This window comes from Camelina sativa, chromosome 5 (genome assembly GCF_000633955.1).
Source record: "Camelina sativa cultivar DH55 chromosome 5, Cs, whole genome shotgun sequence".
Taxonomy (NCBI): Eukaryota; Viridiplantae; Streptophyta; class Magnoliopsida; order Brassicales; family Brassicaceae; genus Camelina; species Camelina sativa.
In genome coordinates, this window is record NC_025689.1 from 32919097 (window position 1) to 32945500 (window position 26404).

General features: G+C 38.5%; 7 protein-coding genes and 2 long non-coding RNA genes across 13 annotated transcripts in view; 3 read left to right on the forward strand and 6 right to left on the reverse strand.

Moving 5' to 3' along the window:
* Positions 1-365, reverse strand: part of LOC104788299 (uclacyanin-3-like) — a 1722-nt gene extending 1357 nt beyond the window's left edge. Inside the window, exon 1 of the mRNA XM_010514037.2 lies at positions 180-365. Coding sequence (XP_010512339.1) covers positions 180-342 — 163 coding nt within the window. The 5' untranslated portion in view covers positions 343-365. The remainder of the gene's footprint in view (positions 1-179) is intronic.
* On the reverse strand, positions 1275-2270 carry LOC104788300 (uclacyanin-3-like). The gene is made up of 2 exons (XM_010514038.1): positions 2023-2270; positions 1275-1919 (listed from the first exon to the last, which is right to left on the reverse strand). The coding sequence occupies exons 1-2, from the start codon at positions 2180-2182 to the stop codon at positions 1411-1413; spliced, it is 669 nt and encodes a 222-aa protein (XP_010512340.1). The 5' UTR covers positions 2183-2270; the 3' UTR covers positions 1275-1410.
* On the reverse strand, positions 4872-6723 carry LOC109133144. Its single transcript, XR_002038288.1, has 3 exons — positions 6639-6723; positions 5887-6054; positions 4872-5154 (listed from the first exon to the last, which is right to left on the reverse strand). It is a non-coding gene; the product is annotated as an uncharacterized LOC109133144 (long non-coding RNA).
* LOC104789796 (protein DOWNY MILDEW RESISTANCE 6-like) lies at positions 5522-7752 on the forward strand. Its single transcript, XM_010515442.2, has 3 exons — positions 5522-6079; positions 6566-6813; positions 6959-7752. The coding sequence occupies exons 1-3, from the start codon at positions 5828-5830 to the stop codon at positions 7530-7532; spliced, it is 1074 nt and encodes a 357-aa protein (XP_010513744.1). The 5' UTR covers positions 5522-5827; the 3' UTR covers positions 7533-7752.
* Positions 7287-9558, reverse strand: LOC109133145. The gene is made up of 3 exons (XR_002038289.1): positions 9469-9558; positions 9326-9387; positions 7287-7374 (listed from the first exon to the last, which is right to left on the reverse strand). It is a non-coding gene; the product is annotated as an uncharacterized LOC109133145 (long non-coding RNA).
* Positions 9659-12230, reverse strand: LOC104788301. Its single transcript, XM_010514039.2, has one exon. The coding sequence runs from the start codon at positions 12013-12015 to the stop codon at positions 9796-9798; it is 2220 nt and encodes a 739-aa protein (XP_010512341.1). The 5' UTR covers positions 12016-12230; the 3' UTR covers positions 9659-9795.
* On the forward strand, positions 15598-17831 carry LOC104788302 (E3 ubiquitin-protein ligase RNF25-like). Of its 2 annotated transcripts, none has more exons than XM_010514040.2 (7): positions 15598-15897; positions 16075-16113; positions 16187-16324; positions 16595-16734; positions 16829-16932; positions 17017-17147; positions 17279-17831. In XM_010514040.2, exons 1-7 carry the CDS (start codon positions 15760-15762, stop codon positions 17702-17704), a joined length of 1116 nt encoding a protein of 371 aa, XP_010512342.1. In that variant the 5' UTR covers positions 15598-15759; the 3' UTR covers positions 17705-17831. The 2 variants fall into 2 exon arrangements, with proteins under 2 accessions (XP_010512342.1, XP_010512343.1); XM_010514041.2 differs by having other exon boundaries at positions 15599-15897; positions 17032-17147.
* On the forward strand, positions 18023-21629 carry LOC104788303. 4 transcript variants are annotated; one of them, XM_010514044.2, is made up of 8 exons: positions 18023-18332; positions 18414-18603; positions 18693-18855; positions 19000-19203; positions 19311-19613; positions 19718-19929; positions 21167-21272; positions 21382-21629. In XM_010514044.2, the coding sequence occupies exons 1-8, from the start codon at positions 18111-18113 to the stop codon at positions 21434-21436; spliced, it is 1455 nt and encodes a 484-aa protein (XP_010512346.1). In that variant the 5' UTR covers positions 18023-18110; the 3' UTR covers positions 21437-21629. The 4 variants fall into 4 exon arrangements, with proteins under 4 accessions (XP_010512346.1, XP_010512347.1, XP_010512345.1 ...); XM_010514045.2 differs by having other exon boundaries at positions 21167-21228; XM_010514043.2 differs by having other exon boundaries at positions 19718-20806; positions 21167-21228; positions 21382-21405.
* Positions 22088-25267, reverse strand: LOC104788305. Its single transcript, XM_010514046.2, has 4 exons — positions 24151-25267; positions 23890-24074; positions 23578-23801; positions 22088-23095 (listed from the first exon to the last, which is right to left on the reverse strand). Exons 1-4 carry the CDS (start codon positions 25265-25267, stop codon positions 22306-22308), a joined length of 2316 nt encoding a protein of 771 aa, XP_010512348.1. The 3' UTR covers positions 22088-22305.

The window sequence follows — 26404 nt, forward strand, 5'->3', positions numbered from 1 at the left end:
CGATAAAGAGTTACCAAAAAAAATCATTAGCTTGTTAGAAAGGTAAAAAGTAATCGAGTTTCTTGTGTAGCAAGTGATCTGTATGACCAAATTTTAACCTAAATGTTTATTAGTTTCTGAGGGAGAAAATGAGTATTATTTTGTGAAGCAAGTAATGTAACAAACAGAAAATCCTTTACCTAGAGTGTCACCGACTCTGAAAGTCTTTCCACTAACCCAAGTCGTGTAATTGACACCAGCGGCCCAACCAGCATTATCTCCGACTTGGAAAGTTACGGCGCAGACGGCAGGGACTGCCGCTAGGAGGAGGAGGATGAGAGCAGCCTCCGTGATTGATCTCATCGAGATATATAATGTATGAGATAGATAAAGAAAGTGAAAGATATATAGAGATAAGAGATCACGAGGAAGAGGCTAAATTGTGACGTGAGATATTTGAAAATGTCATACCTTTGATATATATATATATATATATATATATATTGCTCTAAACTCTTTGGTATTATGATGTTTACCAAATCTTTGTTCTTTTCAAATATTTTTTTCTATTTGTAATGGCGAACAATCCATGAGTCAATTTTAATCGTTCAATAGTCTTTTCTAATCATGACATGTTGACATGTAGGGGAGATAATTTTATTTCTTGTAAAATCGATATTTAAAATTTAAAAAATGAATATATATATATATGATGTATTGAAGACACGAAAGTTTACCATATAAAATGCGTTAGAAAGTAAGATTAGAAGATTCATGAGTTCTTTTACTATCAGAAACGCACTCAAAATAATATTTCATAAGCATATGAAATTCTCCCACTCAAAAACACAACCTTTGTTGTGAAACAGAAATATTTCGTTTTTTTATTTTATTATTTGATAAATTAGAGTGAGTTTCGTCTGAACAAAATATTATCAATAAACCCGGTAAGTTATGTTATCTCTATATATGTTTTATGCTCTACAGATTTTCATTTTATTCTATCAGTGTTGGGTTTCGTTAGCTTTACATCAATGTTTTGGGAGTTTGTTTAGATGCAATTAGAAGATTTGACAATTGGAATCGTTTGACCTAATTACTCTTAAATCCTCAACTAGTATTTTTAAGTCATACGTGAACATGACTAGTTCAACTGGCCAGCCTTTGTTATCATGAAACACGATCTTGAATGTTGGGAAACATTATAGTTCTTTGTTTTTTTTGAAAAAGTGTGACATATATATTCTTTTAAAGTGAAATATGGAAAAATGATAAGAATAAAATATAAATAGATAAAAAAAAATGGCCAATGAAAAACTAAAATTACGTTTACACACAAAGAGCAAAAAATGCTCTGATTCCAAAGACCGAGCGAGAACAAAAAGATGTATCGAGCAAAAAATGCTCTGTTTCCACCATGCAGTGATTTAGTTAGGTCATAACACCGTACATCAATATTATCGTCACTCCAATCAGTCCATAGCTCATGACTCCCTTAGAGGCCGCGTTTGGCGGCGATGGAGACAGCGTAGGCGTCAATGGAGACGGTGGAGGGGTCATTGATTCGTCTGACTCCGGTGTGCCACTGGCTGGTGGAGATGCAGATGGAGGTGGCGAACCGGTTTTGGACGGAGATGTAGATGGAGGAGGCGAACTGGTTTTGGGCGGAGTGCGAGGGGAAAGCGGTGGAGAAGGAGGCGAGGATGATGGAGAAGGAGGGGAAGGTGGAGAAGAAGGGGTGGGAAGGACAAGAACAGCGAGTTTCATGCCACCAAGGCAGTGACCAAAAGTAGGGCAAAGGAAGTACTTTGTTCCTACGGTTTTAAGATCGATCTTAGTGTCTCCATCGGCGAAGCTCTGTGTCGATCCGCTACTGTCGCAGCCATCGTAGCCGGCTTTATCAACCACGGACACCGAGTGTGAAGGACCATATATGAATTCTGAAAGAATTAAATAATTATCTTTTGTTAGGGGAAAAAAGCGTTTCTTGTAAAGCAAGTAATCTATGTGGGGTGAAAAACACAAGCATTATTATTAATTTACCTAGAGTGTCACCCACTCTGAAAGTCTTTCCCGTGACCCAAGTCGTGTAATCGATACCACTGGTCCATCCAGAAGTATCGCCGACCTTGAAAGTTACGGCGAAGACGGCAGGGACTGCCGCTAAGAGGAGAAAGAGAGCGGCCGTCGCTGTTGATCCCATTGAGATATATAATGTAAAACGATAGTTGATGAAGAGAGATGAGGGAGAGGTGACTTATATATTGATAGAGAGATGAGGGAGAGGGTGAAATGGCTATGAGGACGACGATGACGATTACTGAGAGAGAGAGAGAGTTGTTAATAAAGAGCAATGTTTGAAGAAGTCGTGGCTTTGATCAATTTGCCAACTCTCAGTTCATCAAAATCGTCAGCTATTGATTTATATCTTTATTTAAATTTCATTGTTGTAAAAGTATATTTACCGTACGTAAACCAGTTCAAAAAACTGTATCACTTTGATCAAATCTTGAATTAGAATGTTTGGAGATACCTTATATGTCTGGTAAATTTTTTTCCGACAATGTCGCATATATTAGACTTAAGAGCAGTAAATGATCGAAATGAAACCTTTAACATATGGTTAGAAAACAAATAAAAAACCAGGGAAATGGCTACCACGTTGTCTCATCTCTTTTATAATTAGTAAAACTAGAAGTACAGAGATTCGATACGGTGTTTCATGACAAAAACCATTTTGCAAATTTTGGATGCCTACTATAGAATGGTCAATGACAGAACAAGAAAGAATCCCATAAAATAAATAATAATAATTAGGATTCGCTGACTAAAACACAATATTAGTAAGAAAATCCAAAAATTTCTCTGAATATTGTAATCTTTGAAATGCGGCTGTTTTATTATAAAAACGTGTGAAACCAAACCTACCAGAGAAATATAAATGGTTGACATGTTGTTTGATCAACAAAACCAAAAAAAATGTTATTCGAAAATCATATATATAATAGCAGAGTTTTCTCTCGTTAGAGAGCTCCACCTCAGCATAATTTTTTATAAATTTTGTGGACTTTGTCTCTAATTTGAAATTATGTGGGCTTTATCCAGTTTTATAAGCCTACTTTTTTTTATTTAATTTTCCAGAACATAAGTATTTTGATGACAAAATATTAAAAACGTAGAAATATCACTATCAAGACATTTTTAATCGACATGATTCTAAGATAAACCATCAGCCCAAAACATCAAAACCAGTAAAAAATTTTCGAAATATACAGGAAAAGAAAACAAAATGGTATTTCTATGTATATTTTAAATTCATAGAAAACAAAATGGAGGTTGGACCAACACAGTTTAATCTTTTAGATTCATAGAAATCAACTTAATAACTAGATAAACCAAACAAAAAGAAACGAAACTCTTCACAACAACACATAGAATAATACACTATCAACGAGCATCAAAATAAAAATAACAACAATCTAATCTACTAAACAACCTACTTAGCTTCCACCAGCAAGCGAAACCAAAATAGACTCAATGAACAGTCTTCCCATGACTTACCAGAAGCATCACCAATCAAACAATCAACCACTCTCCTAAATTGAAAGAAAAATGCATACGTGGATGATGAACAATCGAATTCAAAGGAAAAGGACAAAAATAGTCACGAAGAATGACTGGATGAAGAAGATAATTAAGTACGGACACTCTCATTTCAGAACAAAGCCACCAGAAAATTAACACAAAAATACGGTAAAATCCTATAATAAAACAAGAACTGCCCAACAAGGTAATAAATAATCTTTGGATAATCGCCAAGTAAAAATGGCCCATTTTGGCCACATATATATTGAGGCCTTAATAATACAATATAGATATATATGAAAGAGAATAACAGCTTACACCATACACAAACACATAGGAAAGGAAAAATAAATAAAATGTGTATAAAAATAAAAGAGAAAAATGTCATTAAAAGCATGAAGTTATATAGTAAAAACGTTTTTAAAAAGGCTCAACTTTGCTTATGGTGAATTAAATTGTCAACTTTTATTATTTTTTCAGTTAAATCACAAATGTTTATTGACTTTACCAAATTAGACACATAGTTAAGTCAATTAACAGATGAATTTTACAATGTAAGTCAACGTTGATAACTTCTGTTAAACAGTGAAACGACGTCGTTTGTAAGTTAAAAATAAAATAACAGAGCCGCTGCGTATATTGACAATTTTACATAACAAAAAATATATATATTGTCGAAGAATTTGAACCTTAGCTTTTTCTCAAATTCAGATTTAAGCCGCCAATGGATTCCGTGGGAATCGTCATCTGAACTCCACCGCTATCCCTTGGAATGTCTCAGCGAGGAGATGGTGATCTCCGCCACGAAATCTAGAAAGTGAGATAGAATTAAAATTTGATAAATCGTAATGGAGAAATAGAAAAAAAAATCATATTGGAATTGGTTAATGGAAACGCTTAAATGAGGAAGAAAGAAAATTTTACTGATAAGTACGCGGTTCTATCGATCGTGAGAAGGAGAAAGTCCAAATAAGAGATTACCAAAAAATATATAAATATGTGTTTGGTTAAGTATTGATTAACTCATCTAACAGGTGGCAGGTTCAAATCACCATATCATGTTTTTTCTTTTAATATTACAAATCGACGTCATTTTACTGTTTAACGGATTTTACCGATGTTGACTTAATACTATAAAATATATCCGTCAGTTGACTTAACTATGTGTTTTATTTGGCAAAATTAACAAAAGTTTGCGATTTAACGTTAAAAAATAATAAAAATTGTCAATTTAATTAATATTTTTGCTAACTTCATGCTTTTATTGATATTTTCTCAAAAATAAAATAGAATGGTCAATAGAATAACAAAAACGATGGGCTACTATTCTTTGGCCCAAACACCGACATAAGCCAAACTTGACGCGTTTCAGAAGGGACTTCTCAAAGTTTAAGATGCTTACGAAAGTTTTTTTGTTTTTTGGGAAAAGAAGTGGCAGATTGAATTTTGGAACCACACACACCAAGTTGAAACTATCTCTCAATTGTCACCACTTCCTATTTTCTATTATTTTTGTTCATTTCCTTCTTCCTCCTTCCTCCTTCCATTGAATCTCACCACTTTCTTTCTACTCTATCTTCTTTGTCTCCCCTGAGGCACAAGAAAACAAATCATCACTTTTTCACCTCATTGATTTTGAGCCAAATACAGATAACATCATTCAACTTCATATAACTCCAAAACCCATTGATTGTTCATACTTTTAAGTAATACCCCCATGAATCTATACCAGTACTAGTTTCATTTACACAGAACAAAACAAACAATTCAAAGATATTTAATATACATATATATATTTTTATAGCATAAAAGGGAAAAAGAGAGAAACCGTTAAGTTGTAAGCANATATTAGAGAAATAGAAAAAAAAAATCATATTGGAATTGGTCAATGGAAACGCTTAAATGAGGAAGAAAGAANTATATTGATGACTCTTTTTTTCATAAAATATCCAAAAAAGCAAAACATGCAACTAGTCATCCACCCTTCACAGATACCTTTCAATCCAACGTGGCCTATCTATAAGCAAATGGGAATTCTTTATTTGGACTAGTGATCTAACCATTCATTTATGGCTTATGTATATGAACACAAAGCAGGTAGTTTCCAAAACCGTATTCTATAGAGAGAAGTAGTAATGTTGACCTTTTTTCAAATCAGGTTATCTTCATGTGTATATAAAAATGGGTTTGGCATGCTTGCTTACTATAACTTGGGACACGGTGGGATCAACAAACATAAACTCAAGTACCAAAACAGATTCCAATGGAGGAATCAAATAAGAGTGTGCTTGATGACTGCTTTACCAGTGCTATGGCACTTACCGAGTCAGGTGTCCTTCGCGTGCCTACCCGTTACATTCTTCCACCTTCACAACGACCAATGCTCGGTTCAAGCAGTGGCACAGATACCATCACACTCCCAGTCATTGATCTCTCCCTCTTACACGATCCTTTGCTTAGACCCTGTGTCATCCATGAGATTAAAATGGCCTGCAAGGGATTTGGTTTCTTTCAGGTAATGTAATACTCTTTTTGGGCTACATACACTATACAATTTATGTAACTCCATGTCCTGCATTATTACAATCCAAATGAAGAAGATGTTTGGTGCTTAAATGTCTTATTCATGTGTCTACATTTCTCATTTCATTAAATTCAGTCATGTGTTTCATTCCTCGGGCCCTAAGACTAGTCTGGAATGTACATGAAGCATCTACCAGTCACACTAGATGTATGCTTTATGAGAAAGGCAGTTTTGTCTTTTAGCATTTATATCAAACTCAACAAAGTCCCTAATCAAATAAAAACCGTCAAATAAAACAAAGTCCTTAGTTACTGTCTTTATTGACAATAAGAAATGTAGCCATGTGAAGATGCTTATCTTCTTATTTTATGAAACTGTCAGTATCTCGGTTTCATTAAAAGCACACTACACTACTGTATCATTTGCATCCCTTTAATTCAGCACATAACTCTCAGATCCAAACTTATTTCTCTACAGATTATAAACCATGGAATATCATCATCAGTGGTGAAAGATGCGCTAGATGCAGCTACAAAGTTCTTTGACTTACCTGTCGAAGAGAAGATGCTTCTGGGTTCTGGTAATGTTCATACGCCAGTACGGTATGGCACCAGCTTCAACCATTCAACAGACAAAGTTCATTACTGGAGAGATTTCATCAAACATTACTCCCATCCTCTCTCAAAGTGGATTGATTTGTGGCCATCCAACCCTCAATGCTACAAGTAAGTAAACCTATCTGGCCATCTGCACTATCTACAAAACTTGTTATCCTTTTGACGGGTATAAGAATCCTATTTGCAGCAAAATGTATCAAAACATTGGGACTCCGAACTGATGTGATCTCTTAAAAATATCCTTTCTTGTCAGGGAAAAAGTGGGGAAATATGCAGAAGCAGCGCATGTGCTACATAAGCAACTAATTGAAGCTATCTCAGAAAGTCTAGGACTGGAAAAAAATTACTTAGAAGAAGAAATTGAAGAAGGCTCACAAGTCATGGCGGTGAACTGCTATCCAGCTTGTCCCGAACCAGATATTGCTTTGGGAATGCCACCACACTCGGACTTTGGCTCACTGACCATATTACTCCAGAGTAGCCAAGGGCTGCAGATAATGGACTCCAACAACAACTGGGTTTCTGTGCCATATATTGAAGGAGCTCTGATAGTTCAGTTGGGTGATCAGGTAGAAGTCATGAGCAATGGCATATACAAGAGTGTGGTTCATCGTGTAACAGTGAACAAAGATTTCAAGCGACTATCTTTTGCAAGTCTTCACAGTCTACCTATGCACAAGAAAATAAGTCCAGCATCTCAGCTCGTCAATGAAAACAAATCAGCTGCCTATGGAGAATTCAGCTTCAACGATTTCCTTGACTATATCTCTAGCAATGATATTACACAACAAAGATTCATTGATACTCTCAGGAAGAACAAATTCTGAAGATGTTGTTCATGACTCTCCCACAAATCATACAATTCGACTCGGCTATTCCCATATTGGATTATGCAGACCTAGGTTGCATGCATCTTGTTTATAATTTATGGCTTAAAATCACTAGATTATCACAGAACAACATGAGAAAAATCCCTGCAAGTAAATTGCACTTGTTTATATCACATAAAAGCATACTCTGTTATCATATACGTGTATCATTATGCTCCGGGAATGAAGCTAAAGTACTCCACCTAAATTCCAGGATTTTTCTTCTATCTAAGTTAAGANCACAGTCTACCTATGCACAAGAAAATAAGTCCAGCATCTCAGCTCGTCAATGAAAACAAACCAGCTGCCTATGGAGAATTCAGCTTCAAAGATTTCCTTGACTATATCTCTAGCAATGATATTACACAACAAAGATTCATTGATACACTCAGGAAGAACAAATTCTGAAGATGGTGTTCATGACTCTCCCCAAAATCATACAATTCGACTCGGCTATTCCCATATTGGATTATGCAGACCTAGGTAGCATGCATCTTGTTTATGATCTATGGCTTAATATCACATAACAACATGAGCAAAATCCCTGTAAGTAAATTACACTTGTTTTATCACATAAAAGCATACTCTGTTATCATATACGTGTATCATTATGCTCCGGGAATGAAGCTAAAGTACTCCACCTAAATTCCAGAATTTTTCTTCTATCCAAGTTAAGAGTCATATTAGTTTTTTTTATCTAAGAGCAAGGTTTGATAAATGGATCAAAACAGCAAGGGTAAAAGACTCAACTGAAAAGATAATAGGTAGTGGAAGAAAAAGCAAGATACTAATATTTTGAGAACTTATTTCAGGTCAACAGAAAGACTAGAAATAATAGGTATTCCTTTTTTTAGTAAACGCAGAGTAATAGCAGCACCATGTCCAACAACAAAAGTACCAAAGAGAACATAGGCATAGTCTTACCTCTATCAATAAATCCATAACAGAGGTACTAGTTTGGTCCGTAGAGAAGGAAAGAGCTATTTTCTCCCTTCTGGACCACCAAAACAAAGTAACTTTGTTTCATTGTTTTATCATGCACAAACTCTACTACTTTTACTAGTTAGGTCCTTGGTCTACCAATGTCTCATAACCTTTACAACCTATCTCACATGACCAATCTTAGATTCTTAATTGGTTGACAAAATTTATATCTAATTATCAATGTTTATAATAGATAGGCGTTTACAAGATCAACAAAGCAAAGTGACAAGACTTCCGTAGAAAGATCAGAAGTAGTAGAATTATTGATACAAGTTTATCAAATTTTTGTTTTTTGATCAAATCTCACATAAGTTCCAACCTAAGTAGGTTTGGGGAAGAAATCAATGTAGTCACTTGGTAAAACTCTTACATACTTCCACCTAAGAATTTGAAAATACATTCTACAAACTAACTCTGAATTCTCAAAAAGAGAACTACAGACTAAAAAGTAAAAGACATCCTTTAAACTGTATAAACACGAATTTTTCTGAAGCTTGACTAGATACTGAAACAGCTAAGCAAAAACCAATTTTGGAAACTGCATCAACCAGATAAAACACAAATGTATGGGATTTGAACAATTACCATCATATACAGCATAAATACTCGATGCTTGCAATCTGTACTATACAGGGAAGCAAACATGTTCCCAAACCCGAATGTAAGAGCAAAGCTCGATTTCGTTCCAACACACACACAGTACCTTGCTCTATCTCCAGAATCAAACCAAAAAGCAAGAAAACCATCACTCAAAATTGCAAATTTACCTTTGGTCTTTTGGTTCTTCACTCAGTGAGCAACATAACGATCGTTTGCACTTTTGTTTCACCTACAAGATTTTACAAGCTTAATCCTACTTAGCCCAAGAAGCCAGCTTACTAAATATTCAGAGAGAGAGAGAAGAACTCACGTATAGAACTGTAAGTCTTGGATAGAGAGGAGTTGATGAAATCATCACCATAGCTTCTCCCTCCGGCGATTCCTGCAAAATCCAATTGAGTTCTCTCTGCGTTTAATATCATGGATAATTATGTTTTGCCCCCGAGTTTCCTTTTTGTAACCAATACGTCCACATCTTCATAACTTTGACTCCAATTTAATAAGTTAGAAATTCATTTTATTCAACAATATAAACTTGAAACAAAGAGAGTGACAACTCAAGATTCTCATCAACAATGCCGATAGATAAAAATTACAATAATAATACAAGTAATGAAGCAATAAATGGTGGTAAGTGTCATCTGAAATGGCTGTTTCTGATCATACCAGTGCCTCCTCCTCCTCCTCCTCCTCTAGGTTGTTCACCGGATATGAGCTTCTGCAACCGGATTTGTTCCCGGAATTTCGCTATGAACTCGCCGGCTTTTCTATCAACCTCATTATGGTCATGGCTCGCATTGCTTTGGCTTTCCCAAGCAGCTTCTTCCTCTTCCTCTAAAGTTACTTGAGGTTGCTGCTCGGCCTCTGTCTCTTCCATCGCAACTTCTTCTGGCTCAGATTTAGCGCGAGTCTCTGAACTCTTATCCTGGTGCAGTACAATTGATAGTTCTTCTTTTCGTTGTCTTCTCGATTTAGTTCTTCCTCGGCTCTCTACTTTAGCTTCTGCCCGATCATCAGATGAATCTCCATCTGCCTTTAGATCTTTCCCTTGGCGATCAGATCTTATGGTCCTCACAGACTTTCCTCTCAGTAATACATTACTAGAAGCTCTCCAAGAACGTGATTCAAGTCTCGGACTATTTGTGTTCAATTCCTTATCATTATTACCACGAAGGTCCTTTTTCCTGGGCTTATCTGAATGCACAGTGTCATCTTTTAAGTTTCTTGTGACATCCTTCTCCGGCAAAGCGTCACGTTCCCCTCGTGAAGAATACATTGCACGCCTTGAAGCTTTAGCATTCGTTGGCCGGAGCGATACCTCCAGTGCAGGAAAAGATTCATCTTTTGCAGAGTCTTCCGCTGGTAGCTCCAAAGAGTCGTGACTCCTTCCCTTTTTGACTCTCAGATTGTTATTGTTGGCCTCCAAACCTTTCCCGATATTGTCTTCAAGCAAATGGCCATTACTCTTCTGCTGAAGATTCCGTCTCCTAGTTGTGGAGTCATCCACGGGAGATGAGATGGACTCAGGAGGGTAGGATCTGCGAGATTTGTTCCCTCTGCGGGAACTTTCAGCAGTCAAATTAAGTGATTTAGATCCCCGTTCCATCCTCCTGTATCTGTCTCTGACTTTGCTCCCTTCAAGTTCATCTTCAAAGCCTTTCCTTACACCCTCCTCTAACAATGAACCATCACTGTAATGCCGAGAATGTGAGGCACGCCTGTGAGTCTCATCGGTTACTTCTAATTCTGGCAAACGCCTGTGAGTATCATCGATCACTAATTGTGGCGATGGTGGAGATGAAGACAAAGACGGTGACGGGGGCAAGGATGGCGAACTAGACCGTGTTGAACCCTGAAGACTCTGTTCCTTAACCAATTCTTCCACATTTGAGTTAAGAGACTCCTGAGAAACAGAACGAGAAGGAGAGAATCTGTTCTCAGTATGGGATGCAAGACTAGTTTGCGATGAAGCAGAAGACCGGGAAGAAGATGCCGATTTGCGAGTCGTAAATTGAGTTTCATCTACAGATTGAGGATAAAACTCAGAAGGATAGTTGTCTCCCATTCCCATCATTTCAGGTGTAAAATGCCATGGAACAGGTGGAGTGGGAGGAGCCACGACCTCATCAGGCAATAACAAAGACTCAGCTTCCCCATTTACAGCTCCATCAGCAAAGGAGTTATTGTTATCTTCAGGAGCTGGAGTAGTATCTCTCAGAGCAGACCTTAAACTCCTAATCGGCAAGCCTAAAGGTTGGTGAACAACGTGACCATCAAGACCATAAGCTGGTCTAGCAACCACAACCTTAGATTTACCTTGAAAATACTGGGAACTCCAAGCTCTGACTTCATTGGTTTGACTACCACCACCAGACGAATCTTCCGATTCGGTTTCAACAACAAAAGACTCGGATTTAAGAACCACAGGAGCTCGAGCACTGACATTATCATTATTAATCAAACGAGTCTCACTCCTCCTCACATCAACAAAATCAGAAGAATGATGATGATTCTCATCAAACTGGAAGATTGTGGAAACATAAGACAAAGAAGAAGAAGACTCATCTAGACTAAAATCAAGAGGGGATTCAACAGTTCTACGGCTAAACAAACCATAAGCAACAGCAATGCCGACGAATAGGAGGTGAATGAGTTCCCAGAACTTGGTGAGCACAGTCTCGCCGACGAAATCGGGGGCTTGGGAAGGGAATAAAGGCAAGGCGAGGAGAAAGAGAGCGAATAGAACAGACTTACAGAAGAATCCTCCTCCTCCTCCGGTGGATTTGGAACGGGCTTGAGTGGTAGACGGCGGCGGAGGAGGAGAGCGACGCTTGGTGTAGGGATTGGGAGACGCCATTGTCGTGGAATTTGATTGAGATAGATCTCTCTCTTTCTCTGGAGCGGAGTGTGGAATTGGATAAATTAGGGATTCGTTGGGGGTATGTGAAGAAGGAATGAAGAAGACTTCGAAGCGACGTAAGAGACAGATCTAACATTAATAAAAAGCTGTGTGAGAGAGAGAGAGAGAGAGAAAGAGTGAGAATGGAAACTATCTTCTGAACTATAAAGCAAAAGAAGAAGACGAAGCCCCCCGCTTGTCACAAACATCCGTGATTTACGGAATTGACCTTGGCTTTATCTGCTCCATTATATTAAAAATACACGACGTCGTATTACTCTTCTTTCCATAAAATATCCGAAAAAGCAAAGCATGCAACTAGTCTCAATTACACAACAAAGCTTCACTGATCAGGAAGAAAAATTACTGAAGATGGGTGTTAATGACTCCGGCTATTCACATGTTGGATTATGCGGATCTAGGTTACATGCATCTTGTTTATAATATATATGGCTTAACATCACTAGATTATCGCATAACAACATGAGCAAAATCCTTGCAAGTAAAATTGAACTTGTTTATATATCACATAGAAGCATAATTTGTTTAAGATATTTTCGGATTTGTTCAAAATCAATCTCGCTCTCTGTATGTGTTTAAAATATTTTCGGATTTGTTCAAAATCAATCTCGTTCTCTATGTGTTTGAGATATTTTCGGATTTCTTCAAAATCAATCTCGCTCTCTGTGTGTGTTTAAGATATTTTCGGATTTGTTCAAAATCAATCTCGCTCTCTGTGTGTTTAAGATATTTTCGGATTTGTTCAAAATCAAATTCGCTCTATGTGTGTGTTTAAGATATTTTCGGCGTTTCCCTTGGATCTTGGTTGAAATCGTCGTCTAGGTTTAAGTTTTGGTCGTAGCAAACTGCAAGTGAGAAGAAGAAAACAGACGACGCATGCCACTGAAGTCCAGTCTCTCCTCAAAGCTTTCAATAACTTTCTGGATAGTATTACCAGTTTTTTTAAATAATGAACACTCATTGCACCAAGCCACTTAATCTATTTAAAAACGTGTTATTGAAATTTCACTCCGGTTTAGTGATTCCGTCACGCAGGTTAATTAACATCTGTTAAGTCGTGCGTTCAATTCGACCAATTTTTTATAAAATTTTATTTGACATCAGTTTAATATATCAGATATTATTATTCCAATCAAAATGGGTATTAAACGTTCAAATTAAAATAAGTTGAAGTTTTTTTTTGGAATTTTTCCAAAAGATAAACGGGTAGTGGACGAAAAAGCAAGATAATTATATTTTGACAAGGTCAACAAAAAGACTAGGAATAGATATATTCATTTTTTTAGCAACAGCACCACAATGTCCAACTTCAAAAGCACCAAAGAGAACATAGGCAGAGTCTTACCTTCATCAATAAACCCATAATAGAGTTTACTAGTATTAGTTTTCTTTTTCATCCACCACTAAAGAGTTAGGATCAGGAAAGATATTTTCCCCCTTGTGGACTACTACCAAACCGAAGTAACTTTGTTTCATCATGCACTAACTCTGGTCATTGGTGTAAATATGTCTCTGTAACCTGAACAACAGTATCTCACATGACCAATTGACAAAATTCATATATAATTATCTATATTAATAATAGATACAGGTACAAATCAACATATCAAATATAACATAAGTACCAAGTTTAAGTAGTTTTGGGGGAAGAAATCAATAGTCACTTGGTCAAAACTCTTACAAACTTCCGGAAAATAAGAATTTGAAAATACGTTCTACAAAACTAACTCTGAATTTCTCAAAGAGAACTAGAAAATTTAAGAGTAAAAGACAATTCTTTGAACTCTATAAACAAGAATTGTCAAAAGATGCAACAAAGTCGAACGTGGAAAAAAAAAAACCCTTTTTTCTCTCAAAACCCTAGTTTTCAAGACAGCCGCCGCCAAATGTTCGATTGCCTCTCCGCCGTTCGGGGCTTCGCCGGCGGTGTGAGAGGGCTCTACTCTTTCCGTTTTTCTTCTTTATTTCTAGTTGTTGTAGTGGAAACTCGATCTCTACTTCTCTGGTCGCGCTGAGGAAGGTTCATCTGCCGGCGGCTGCGTCGCGACGATGCGGAGGCCTACAAGATGGAGTGAGATCTCAGCTCGCTTTCCTCTCCGGGAGAATGGTGGTGGTTCGAAGCAGCTTAGGACGGCCTTCTCTGCAGTTTCAAGGTGTCAGATCTAGGTTTGTTGGGTCGCGACCTCCTGCTTCTCTAACCGTCTGCCGGAGGACCTAGCTGACCGAAGTTTATGGTGGAGTCGGGGTTTATTTTTCTTTTACCGGTTGTTGGCGAGCTCTCCTTGTGCGTTGGCGGCTGAGATTTGAGGACTTCCTCAAAGCTGGCGTTTCTCGAGAGCCTCTTCCATCTTCTGGTTCCAGTCCGGCCAAGATGCGGGGCAACAATGCAGGAGCGATGTGGTCAATCCGAATATGCACCGTTGAGGTGAAGCTATGCTAATCTGTGCTCCAACTTCTTAATATTAGGTGATTAGCATTCTGGTTGTTGTGTGGTTAGATTGGAGAAGCCTCTGTTCCTGCTAGTTTTGCTTTGTTTCTCTTGGTCGGTTCAGTCGGACGTTCGGTCCGTTTTAGGCTTAGGACCGAGACAATGAAAAGCCGGAGAAACCAAATTCTTCTGATATTGCGCTTTTGGGCGTTGATGCTATGGGGACAAGCTCTACTTGCAGATCATAAGGTTCTAATAGCTTGGATTTGATTTGTTATTCAGTATAAGATTTGGATTTTTCTGTGTTGTTAGTTGTTTTCGTGTCATAGAGTTTATTTAGGTAGTTTAAGAGATGATTTCACACCAAGTTGTGGTGTGTTATCTATCTCGTTGTGGTTAAAAAATGCATTGGTATTCGATTAGGTAGCGTTGGATCCGCCTAGTGTTCCAGGGTTGTACTTGATCAACCATTGCATTTGCTTTTGGTCCAATTCTATAGAGGCGAATGTAATGTGCCTTGGATTTGGTTGTAATCTCTTGGTTAATGAAAAGTTGATGTTGAGCAAAAATTAAAAAAAAAAATAAATAAATAAACAAGAATTGTCCTGAAGCTTAGACGGTTAGACTAGCCACAATGTATTATGTATGGAAACAGCAACAACCCGGACACAAATGTATGGGATTTGAAAAATTACCATCATTCACTAACAGCTTAAATACTCGATCTTTGAAACCCGTACAATACAGGGAAGGAAGCAACACATGTTCCCTAAACCACAGCCACGTATCCTGAAATAAAGTGAGTAAACATGTTCGATGAAACGAGATAAATCGTACAAAAATCTGTAAAATTTCTCGAATGGTAAGAGCAAAGAAGCTCGAGTCAAGCTCTCTCTCTACTCATAACATACTTACAGTCAAGCTCTCTCTCTACTCTACGTATGTAAATTGGTCCCATCGGCGGTAAAATTTACTCCGTCACCGCCACGTCTTTTTTTATTTTATTTTATTGCGAATCTTTTTCTTATTTACCTTTTTAATAGCAGTTCTTAAAGATTTACTTATTGTGGATGTAAGAACTAATTAAACATAAAAGGCCACTTTTCGCAAGAGGGTGAATTGAGAAATTTTTGTTAAATTTGGACGACATCAGAAACAGAAAGGGTCTTCTGCTTCTGCTTCTGCCTCTGCTTCTTCTTCGCCGTCTCTGTGCGGCACGACGAGAGTGCTCTTCCTCTTCTTAACTAATAACAATGACGGAGGAAGAGGTAGCGATGGAAGTGGAAGCTGTAGAAGCTGTTTACGGCGAAGACTGCGTCATATTGGATTCATATCCTCCTCATCTTCACCTCCACATGAAGCCCCGTACCGCCGAGATCTCTTCTCAGCAGGTTTCTCTTTTCTCCGTTTCCCTCCTGATTTGTTCTTCAGGATCGAGGACAATCTGAGAACCCGTAATTTTCTCATTGAGATTTTGCGATTAGGGTTCCGGCTTTGTTTATGCGATCGTCCAAATCAGTAAATTTGAAATTTCTACCGTATATTAACATTGTTAATGCTCTCTGCAGTTTGTGGAAGCGGTTTTGAGAATCCAAGCATGTTCTAAGGTATGTTATGGTGTCGATGTCATTATCCTTGAGCTTTTTTTTGAGCTAAAAGTATGTTCTTTTGTTGTAACAGTATCCAGATGAGCCACCTCGAATTAGTCTGATTGAATCCAAGGGTCTGGATGATCATAGGCAAAAGCATTTGATTGACATAGTTCAAGAGAAAGCTTCTGAGTTATCATCTTCTTTAATGCTTGTTGAACTTTGTGAGGTAAGCAACTCTTTATGTTTTCTTGTATACTAACAACTACTGTGCCGTGTCATTGCACCATGTTTATGTTGAATCTCATTATTAACGATTAGTAGATTTAGCGTTATGTAAAGGAAATAAGTCGTATGCAGATTAAAAAAAAAAGACTTAAAGTTTGCTGAATCACAAGCAGACAATGTGTGTATGTGTATTTGTTTGTGCGTAGATATGCATATGTAATCTGGTTAAGATTAGAATATCTTGTAGTGTACTAAACTTATATGTTTCTAGGAAGCAGTTGAGAGGCTCACAATTATGAATCACCCGGATGGAGATTGTCCACTTTGTTTGTATCCATTATTCCCTGAGGATGACGGGACTAAACAAATGCCATTTATGAAGCTGATGTCTTGTTTTCATTGTTTTCACTGGTGAGGAATTGTTAGCCTCTTATCTTTCCTAGTTTGGGATTATTTTTCAATGTTTAAGATGTCTAATTGTTCTTTGTTGATTTCAAGTGATCAGTGAGTGCGCCATTAGGTGGTGGAACTGGCTTCATGCACAGAAAGATGCTGATTCGAAATCTGGTGACGCTGTACACACGCGTAGAGGATCAAGTGCTCGAGAAGGTTCGTATTATAAGGTCTTTTTTTGACAGAAAGCTGAAAAAGATAGTGGTTCTCCGAAAGGGAGTTTGACAAAATAATCCAAAGAAATAAGTATTGCAGGTCATTCTGGATCAACAGATAAAAGCTTGGGAAACTGTCCAGTGTGCCGCAAAGTATTTCATGCGAGTGATATTGAACATGTTCTTGACTTGGTTGGTACTCAATCACCTCAACAGGTGAGCGAGCCATCTACACCAGATCATTTATGTGTGTTTGCATTGTTTCGACCTTTTATCCACAATTCAAGATTCAACTTTTATTCTTTCCTCTATTGACTGTATCAGCTTACATGCTTTGGACCAAACAGGATTCTGGTTTGATACAAGGTGAGGACGAAGATCCGCTGCTCCAGTCAGACTCAGAGAACATTAGAAGAGAGCGGTTTGAGTCTATTCTAAAGTTGCAGGAAGAAAAAGGCGGTTTGGTTCAGCCAAAGAAAAACATATCGGTTGTGCCTGGTATGTATCTTCCTCCGCCACCCCCTGCATCATCGTCACCCAACGAAGAAGAAGAAGCTGGTCAAAGCCAAGAACAAGGAGAAGAAGAACCCAAAGAAGCTGAATCAGAGACAAACTCTAGCAGCTCCGCCAACAGAAGTGGTCGAGGCAGAGGCAGAGGCAGAGGGAGAGGCCGAGGCCGGGGACATAATGGCAACAGAAGGAAGCAGACCTTGCAAGATCCAACAAAACCAACGAGGCAATGGGTGCAGAGAACAAGAGAAGGTGACAACTAATTTATTATTCGAATCTTGTATGATGCTTCAAACTCAAACTCAAACACAAGAGTATATAACTTCATAAACTGGCGGGAGAAATTTATTAATGTTTCTCTTTTACCAATTTGTAAGTTTTCTCGGAGCATATGCATATTTGTTTTTGTCAATTTAGCTTTAGTAATTACAAAACATGTGAGAACTGAGAAAAGGATTAGAAGAAGAAGAGGAAGAAGAAATACGGTGTCGTATTAAAATTGGGCCTGAGTGTCCATTGGGCTTGAGCTTAATGGCTTACAAAGTGTTAATAGACATAGCTTGAACACATAGCTTAACCGGTATTATGATCAGAGATTATTATAGCTTAACCGGTTAGTGATCTGAGTTCGGAATTCGAAATCGCCGGCGATTTCTGCTCATCTGTTCGATGTCCTCTCCGTCTGCGGTCGCCGACCTTTTGGCCGCGCTTGCTTACCGGCTTAAGAACAGAAACCAATTGTTCGAAGAAGAACTGGAAGAGTCTACTTCCTCTATGGGACTAGCTATCTCGAAGCTTAACCGAACTCTGACTCTGGACATCGGCGGCGACGAGTCTGGGGTTAAGGTTATGGACGCAGCGTTATCTCTAATGTGCTTCAAGGCACCTCAGGTTAGTTATTTTGATTGAAATTATGGATTTTGGCATATGTGCGTGAGTGATTCTCTTATTCAAAAAATTTCATCCCCTCAGGTATTTGATTCGGCGATTGAGTATCTGGTGCGAACCATTGTTTGCGCTTTATCATCTTCAAGGAATTGTAAGGTACTTAGGTATCGAAACGAGGAAACGTTACAGTTTGGTAGCTCTTATTTACCTCGCTGCTCTGAAGAATTGATCAAAGTCTCTAAGGATATTATTGATAAATTGGGAGGATCAAACGGTGAGTTTTTTGATTTGGGATTTCCAAGATTTTATCTTTAATCTCTTCTTCTTCTTTCATATTTTTATCTGACTTGGAACTGTTTATAGGAAGATTGGCTACAGAATTGTTCCAAGCTGTTGTAAGATCGGCAGCTTCAACATCATGCAGCGTGTATAGAAAGTTAGAGGATGGAAGAGATAGGGCTGTCTCAAAGCTTCTTCCTTTCTTACCGAGAGAATCATCTATAGACAACCACGAGATACCTCTGAGGTTTGACCTCTTGTACTGGTTCTATCCTAAGCTACGTTAGTCTACAGATAACTTGTGGAACTGAAGCTGCAGCTTCTGAGATTTTTTTCTCTGTTGTTTCAGAAAATAAAGGTAGACCGGTCTCTGACACTTTTTGATGATCAGGATCCTGTTCTGGTATCAAGATCCGTTGTCTTTGAAGGAAGATGTTTCCAGAGTCTTGAAAGATGTGGTGGAAAGGCCTTTCCTTTGTCTAAAGAAGGAGCTTTTCGAGAGGGCAGAGTGGCGCGATATTGTCATCTGCTTAGCGCTATCCCCTTCTATGTTTATCAACACCAGAGCGCTTTTACATAAGTGGCTTTTGCTTACGTGAGTTCCTATCCAATTCATGTCATGGAAATTTGCAGTAATATACACATGTAACCTTATGCTGACATATGTCTTACTTTCTGATGCAATTTCATGCTTAACGCCAGGGGACTTGCTTCTGTCTTTGAAATACTTGCTGGTTTGGTCTCTGCTATAGTGGACACTATTTCAAGACCGTCGTTGTGGGGTATACCGGTGGAACTAGCTTCCATGTTGCCATTCTCTGATACATATTTTCCCTTCCAGTGTCAATTTCTGAGAATCTTGGCTGGTCCTCTCACCTCCAAGTCCCTCGTAATGTTAGCTCATACTGTCAGTAAACCATCTGCTGTTCCTGGGAAACAAGGACGGGATGCTTATTGTAAGCCTACTCCGATAAAAGTTCAAGCATTAGATGACAAAACCGAATGGTAACTTTACATGATAATGCAAATTGATTTCCTCATGTTTGATCTACTAACATATACGTGTGTGTGTGCGAGTCGTTTTTGACTGATGTTGTATCTTCTGGCAGGGCTTTGGCTATTAACTTCCCAGATTGGTTTTATTTTGCTTCTGCTATGCTCTTCTCGAATGGAAAATCGTTGGAAAATATCCACCATATATACACTTCAAAAGTGACTGATTGTAGACAAGCATGTGATGTGGAAGATCTCTCCATTGCTGCGGCTACATACATTGCTTGGATTCTAAACCCTGTAACTGGAACCATTCAAGAATCACTAAGTAAGTCTCTCATTAGAGTCTCAGAGATATGTATCAGCAAAAGTTGCGGCGAAGAAGCACATCGTAGTGAGACTATAACTGGCAAGAGAAAGAAACCAGATAAGCTCGTTTCTGGCAAAATAAAGGCTTCCAGTATTGTGGAAGACCTATTGAGAGAATATGAAAACAAAATCAGCAGTTCAGTTTCTTATGAATTGGATTCTCAGAAAACACGTCCATCTTTCAGCTCTGGCCTCCAAAACAATTTTTTGGTAAGAAGAGTGGTGGTTGGCGTACTGTTTGGTTCTCCATATCCAGTAACAGATGAGGAGTATGAACTGGTACTGCACTATGCTGCAACTGGGAAGATTCTCGCCTTTAAGAAATCACGGAGTACCGGATCTAAACAAGGAAAGGGATTCTGTAGAATATCTGCTTTACTGTCGAATGAAATTACCAAGGAGGAGGCTATTGAAGGCACACTTCTTGTTTTCAACTTAACCGACACTTTGGAGAGTATGTGTGTATCAAGTTTTGAAGCTGAAGAAGACGGCGAGGAGTTTATTAACCACTTTAAGCTAAGATCCAGCAAGTACTTGGTCAAATGCATAGATCGCCTAATACAACTCCACTGTAAAGAAGATGGAGATCCAATACTAAGTGACATTAATATCAGACTTCTACAATGGAAAATAAAAGGTCTAGAAGATCCACATTTCAACAAAGTTCTTGATGATATCGCTGCTAAGTTAGCCTGCAGATTCTTTCCTGTATAACTGTCACCATTTAGCCTGACCTATGTCATATTTGGTGGTGCACATAATTTTTGGGAACATTGTGATCAGAGGTGAATTGCTTAAAGCACTCACACGACTGGTATGAAGATGGTGTACTACAGGTAATTGAAATTGAATGCCTTCTTTGGTCTAATTTCTAAATAGTAACAAAATCATACGTGATAAGCCAGTTTAGTCTTCTCAAAGTAGCAACATTCTCGGCAAATTTTAAGTTGGGTGCCTGAATGTCGTTGGTGTCTATAATATGTTGCTACCTCTAAATAGGATTTAGTGCACTAGTTTGTTTAGAGCCTAAAGTTTTAAGTTGCTGGCTATCATATTTTATTATCAAGGGAGCTCTAAATTGAATGTATTACTCTTCTGCTGTTCTGCACATGGGTGATGAGACATATGACCTGCAATTTTTCTTTTTTTTGGTTGTGATCATAATGACATATTTACCTTTACCCTTAATATTTCAGCTCCACAACTGAAAGTATTTGATCTGCCTGGACTGGACCAGAGGATTGTGGACAATATAATGGTGAGCCTCGGAGCCACTTCACTTGACAACCACAAAACAATAAGGTTTTCAACAGTTTTGACCGGATTCCCTACTGAAATGGATAATGTAGCTTCATTATCATGATTTTACCTAGGTTCAAATTGTAATTTGTTTCTTGGATTTCTTGGCTAGGTATGCGCACCAACTCAATGATGCCATAACTGCCGGGCACAGTGCCTTCTGCTAGCCAGGGCGTCTGAGTTTCGTTATCCCAAGCCCCTGAGAGTTGCAAAAGGCATATGATCCCGCTGAGGCTGTTTTAATCATGTTGTTAAATATTTGTTATCAGACCTTATGCTTAAAATAGTCATTACATTGACCTTCAGACTAACTGTATGGACGCCAGCCAGGTCTAGGCTTTCATATGGAAAGAGATAAAATCTTTTCCAGGCTTTTTGTTTGTTTCCGTTGTGTGGATCTTTTTATCCTCAAACAGTAAAGGGATAAAGACAAGAGGGGACATGGGAGAGATTCTGTCTATTAGGTTCTGGGAGGGACACAAGGTAAGAAGAAGACACAGAGAAGATCCGGTAAAATCCTGATTTTAACAAAACCATGTGGTGGTTTCACTTTCAGACAAGAGATGAAGAGTTGTCAGATGCGAACTAGAGAGAGAATCCGATGGAAACAGACCCCACACCCCAGCCACTTGGAATTGAAGATAAATTATATCACAGAGATTATTTACCCCCTCTTAAGTTTCTTGCTTACAGTTACAGGTTTTTTACCCTTCATTTTTCAGTAAATAAACCACAAAATCTACAAAAGGTTACCCAAATTTTGTCTGAATAAGAGCATATTAGAAGTTAAAGACATATCCAGAATCAAAGCGACGCCCTCAGTTTCAAAATTTCGTTTATTTACATTCTCCTTATAATAAATAAAAATGTACTCAACAATTTCTTGGGGAAACACAATAACTGACCTCACATTAATGCTAAAATACATAATTAAGGGCAATAAAACAAAAGCCATACTTTCAATTTTAAAGAGTTGAAGCTTTGTTACTGTAACTCTGTAAGACTATCAAGATATATGTGTATATAATTTAAAGTCCTATTTGATAGAGTATGAGCGAGTGCATACCGTTTGGAGAGACTCCATGAACAAAGCAGAAAAACTTGTTAACGACTGGAACACACCAGGCAACCCTGTCTGCAGATTATTCAAAGTCATGGCTCTTGTCACTTCTATTGCCTTTGAGTATTTCAGCATCTCTTCCTCTACTCTCCTTTGGCAAGCTGCAAGCTCGACTTTTTTATCGCTTAACGGGTCTCGAGCGTCTAACATGTGTTCGCTATCGGGTCCTGAATCTGGTAAACCGGCACCGACCATTGAGTATGACTGGTAATATTTCCTCTCTAGGTTTCTAAGCGAAGAAGCTTTCTTCTCGAGCTCTTTTGATGCTGATTCTGTTCTTTTCTTTATCTTATGTTCATCAGCTTGTTTTGCGGATATCACATGCACAACGTTGATGAAGCTTTTGATTGCCTCAGATGCGACTGTATCGGGAACACGGTCTAGAGCGAGTTTCCACTCATCGCAGAAGGCGAAAGCATTGAGCGGCTCTTTATGATGATCGGTGGCATCTTCTTGGCAAACTGGGAGAAGGGTTAGCTTGAACCAGGTGTGAACTGAGAGTATGAAGTCACGTTGGAATTTAATTAGACGGCTGAAACTGGTGTGCCAAGAAGAGACAGCTGATTCCAAGTCACGTGTTGCTTGTCGGTGTAACTCAGAGGTTGATTCACCTTTGCCTGATCTGTTAATGAGTCCCCGGACTTGCTCCACAATGCTGTTCTGAGTCTCATGGTATTGATGCATAGATTTCCACATGTACATAAAGCTGCATCAGGTGAAAAAAAAAAAACACAGATTAATGTCTGCAATAGTATACTGCTTCTTATAGGTTATTGCCTATACAGCCTCTTAACTATGAGACATAATTACCAATTTCAGCAACTTAGTAGTTACTTTGGCAAGATAATAAGCTATAAAACTTCAAAAGGCTAAGAACTAAACTGTAACAATAGATAAGAGAGGTAAGAGACCTTTTTGTCTCACTCTAAGCATGTCAAGGACCACAAAATTCTAAACGCATGAGGTCATTATTGTTCACCTACACTTACCAAGTCCACACTTACCAAGTCCACAAGATTCTTCTAAAGATAAGAAAAGTAGGTGGAAATAAATAGGACACCAAATTTAAGACAGCAAATGGGCAAGTAATGATTGCTTGCCAAAATGTCAAATTCAAGAAACATGTTGGATCACAAGATAACATCAAGCAAGGGAGTGATTCAGTTATATAGATAGAGAAAAAATTACCCATGACAGAGCTCAACGAGTTGTGGAACAAGGTCGGTATCACGAAGACGGATTATGGCAGTAGATGTGGTTGTAACAGCTTGAGAAGTAACAATTATCAATGACTGTAACCTCGTTATAGAGGCCTTTGTCTTGTCTAGTTTAGCTTCATCCTCCCCTTTATACTCTTGGCTTTGAAGTTGCGCTAACTTCTTCTCATGCTCAATCTTGAAGCCTTCTCTAGCCTGAATAAAATTCATCAGTTACCAACAGTCAGTTGACAAAATTCATCAAAACCTACAAACGCTTTGATTTGGACAAACTGTAAAGAACCTTAATTTCTTCATAGAGCTTCTTCTCCCATGCCAAGAGACGGTCAAGAGTGGAACAAAGGCTCTTCGAACTGTTTGGTTGATCCAACGCCGTCGTGTCTATCCTGTACTTGACTGACAATGGTGGCTTCGAGGTCCATGTCGAGCTCAAGGTGCTTAATATGCTACTAGAATGAATCACCGTTTCTAATAACACACAAAATTCACAAATGTCACAAACTCATCAAAGCATTACCAAAAAAAGCAAGAAAACAGAACTCACTCTTCAAGTGGCTGAAACTGCGATCGAGCTCAGCTCTACCAAGCTCAAGCATCTGAGACACTTGATCACCCGAAGCAGCCGCCTTATCGAAATTCTCCTTAATGGCATCAACGATTTCTTTCAAATCCCTATGCCTAACCACCATGTTCATGTCAGTGATCTCTCTTCCTCCTCTATAGCTACCAGAAGATATCGTCGCAGCATCATCTGCTTTGTCATATTCTCGCGGCATTGGTGAAGGTTGCTGATGATGCTGTCTCATCGAATTAGATCCACCAAACTCGGAGCGAGTCCCTACCTCAGAGATCGACTCTCTATCGTCATCATCGGAGCTCGTGGTGCTGTAATGATCGTGATCATCCCATTCACTACAATGTACTTCCTCTCTCTCAGTCTCCGTCTCCGTCTCCTCATCCACCGCATTGCTCACTGATTCGAACTGCTTCAGCTTCTGCTTACTAGGATCGAAGAAATCATACTCTGACCTCTCTGTTTCAGTATCGAAGAAGCGATCATCGGAGTTGTGTTTCTTCTTCTCTTGAGCCTTCCGATTGAAGAATTCGGAGTCCGGAGGTGAAGGAGGGTAAAAATTCTCCCAGTTCCAGACGGAGGAGGCCGGAGTAGCGGAGTAAGTAGAGTTCTGATAAGCAGCAGCTCCGGGATAAAAGCTCGGCATGAAATTGGATCTCTCACTCCTCGGAGAAGACGAAGGGCTTGACTCCGAGAGTATATGAGGCAGCTTAGGTTTCGGTGGCTGTTTCCGCCGTCGATTTGAAGAAACGGAATTGACTGAAGAAGAAGACTGTTTGGTACTACTAGCAACAGAAGGAGACATCGGAGGAGGCGACGGAGGGATAAATTTAGCCGGAGATGGTTCAGAAAGCGGAGGAGGATGAGGATGGAGGAAAACCGCCGGAGTTTGATCGGAGACAGAGAGAGGCTCACCGGCGGCGAATGAGGAGAGAGCAGATCCAGTGAGACGAAGAGATCGACAGTAATCGGCGTGAGAAGCGGCGAGATGATGACGAGCGTAGACAGCTTCTTTCATGAGACGGCGGCGATCTTTACAACGCCGTACAGAATCTTCGTTGTCGAGTTTGGACGCCGCACATCCCATGGCTGGCGGCTTATTCTTCTTCTTCTCCTTCAGGTTTCTTCTTTGTTACGGTGGGGGCGCGTGAAGCTCACGTCGGCTCTGCATAGTTCACAGCAGAGAGAAAGCTATATAGCTGTTTTCCAGATTTTGCCACTACACTACAGTGTACTCTACTGTCTATTTTTCTCATATTTATCGGCCAAAAAAAAAACATAACCGACAAAAAGAAAAGTTTATTTACCTTTTTCGGTTTCTTTTTTTCTGTTAGTTAAAAATTGAAAACTTTATAAAATTAGAAAAAAAAATACGACATTTTCTGACACATTGATTAACGGTTACCAGAACTTACATTACAATATTACGGTTAATCATAATTATTTAATTGTTCATCAAAAGAACCTCTATTATATTGCAACCGTAAACACAAAAGGACAAGTTGTAATTACATTGAAAATAGTCATTTGCGATTAGTAAATTATCTCTCTAATTACTTAAAACAAATCTAATTATTGCGAAGCCAAAGGGTCGTGGATCTGAAAGCTTCTGAGCTAAGGTCCAAGATGAAGAAAAAGCATCGATAAAAGTGGGGGAAAAAACGGCAGGATGGTGAAAAGCTGGAGCTAAAAACGGTGAAAAGTGTTATTTTTCCTCATCGGAAAAAGATGTCTTTAAAATGAATAGAACAAAACCACGTGCATTTTTTCTTTTTTTCCTTTTTTAAGCTTTCTAGTTTTTCTTCTTTACCAATCACTTTGTTCCAAAAGAGTCATCATCACCGCCTATATGACCGACCTTCCTTTAAAGAGACACTTTTAAAGTGAGTCTTTGGAGGTAATTATAAACTTATTTATAAAAGGACCAAACAGGCATCTAATTCGTCTGCTTCGAAAATACATGTGTCCCGTCTCGTTCTCTTGTGTATCTTCTTCTCCAATACTATTATTTGCTCGCTAGACAAAACTACCAAAATGTCTTTTATTTTAAAATTGTACACAAATTACTTATAATGTATTCATTTCAATTCATTACATGTGGGTTTTCTTAATAAGTATAGTGAAATATAGAGAAAATAAATGAATTGCTATTTTTTGAAAAGTGCATAGAAATGTTGCAAATACATAAGTATTTACAAACTAGGCAAACACATTAATAATGACT

Excerpts from the sequence above, each read along its gene's own strand:
- LOC104788301 (XM_010514039.2), bottom strand. The coding sequence starts at position 12,015 with ATGGCGTCTCCCAATCCCTACACCAAGCGTCGCTCTCCTCCTCCGCCG.
- LOC104788300 (XM_010514038.1), bottom strand. The coding sequence starts at position 2,182 with ATGGGATCAACAGCGACGGCCGCTCTCTTTCTCCTCTTAGCGGCAGTC. Across the intron at positions 1,920-2,022 it reads CAGAGTGGGTGACACTCTAG|AATTCATATATGGTCCTTCA; the intron begins GTAAATTAATAA and ends TAATTCTTTCAG.
- LOC104788303 (XM_010514043.2), top strand. The coding sequence starts at position 18,111 with ATGTCCTCTCCGTCTGCGGTCGCCGACCTTTTGGCCGCGCTTGCTTAC. Across the intron at positions 18,333-18,413 it reads TGTGCTTCAAGGCACCTCAG|GTATTTGATTCGGCGATTGA; the intron begins GTTAGTTATTTT and ends TCATCCCCTCAG. Across the intron at positions 18,856-18,999 it reads AACCACGAGATACCTCTGAG|GATCCTGTTCTGGTATCAAG; the intron begins GTTTGACCTCTT and ends TTTGATGATCAG.
- LOC104789796 (XM_010515442.2), top strand. The coding sequence starts at position 5,828 with ATGGAGGAATCAAATAAGAGTGTGCTTGATGACTGCTTTACCAGTGCT. Across the intron at positions 6,080-6,565 it reads AGGGATTTGGTTTCTTTCAG|ATTATAAACCATGGAATATC; the intron begins GTAATGTAATAC and ends ATTTCTCTACAG. Across the intron at positions 6,814-6,958 it reads TCCAACCCTCAATGCTACAA|GGAAAAAGTGGGGAAATATG; the intron begins GTAAGTAAACCT and ends CTTTCTTGTCAG.
- LOC104788302 (XM_010514040.2), top strand. The coding sequence starts at position 15,760 with ATGACGGAGGAAGAGGTAGCGATGGAAGTGGAAGCTGTAGAAGCTGTT. Across the intron at positions 15,898-16,074 it reads CCGAGATCTCTTCTCAGCAG|TTTGTGGAAGCGGTTTTGAG; the intron begins GTTTCTCTTTTC and ends TGCTCTCTGCAG. Across the intron at positions 16,325-16,594 it reads TGCTTGTTGAACTTTGTGAG|GAAGCAGTTGAGAGGCTCAC; the intron begins GTAAGCAACTCT and ends ATATGTTTCTAG.
- LOC104788305 (XM_010514046.2), bottom strand. The coding sequence starts at position 25,267 with ATGGGATGTGCGGCGTCCAAACTCGACAACGAAGATTCTGTACGGCGT. Across the intron at positions 24,075-24,150 it reads CAGTTTCAGCCACTTGAAGA|AAACGGTGATTCATTCTAGT; the intron begins GTGAGTTCTGTT and ends GTGTGTTATTAG. Across the intron at positions 23,802-23,889 it reads AGCTCTATGAAGAAATTAAG|GCTAGAGAAGGCTTCAAGAT; the intron begins GTTCTTTACAGT and ends AATTTTATTCAG.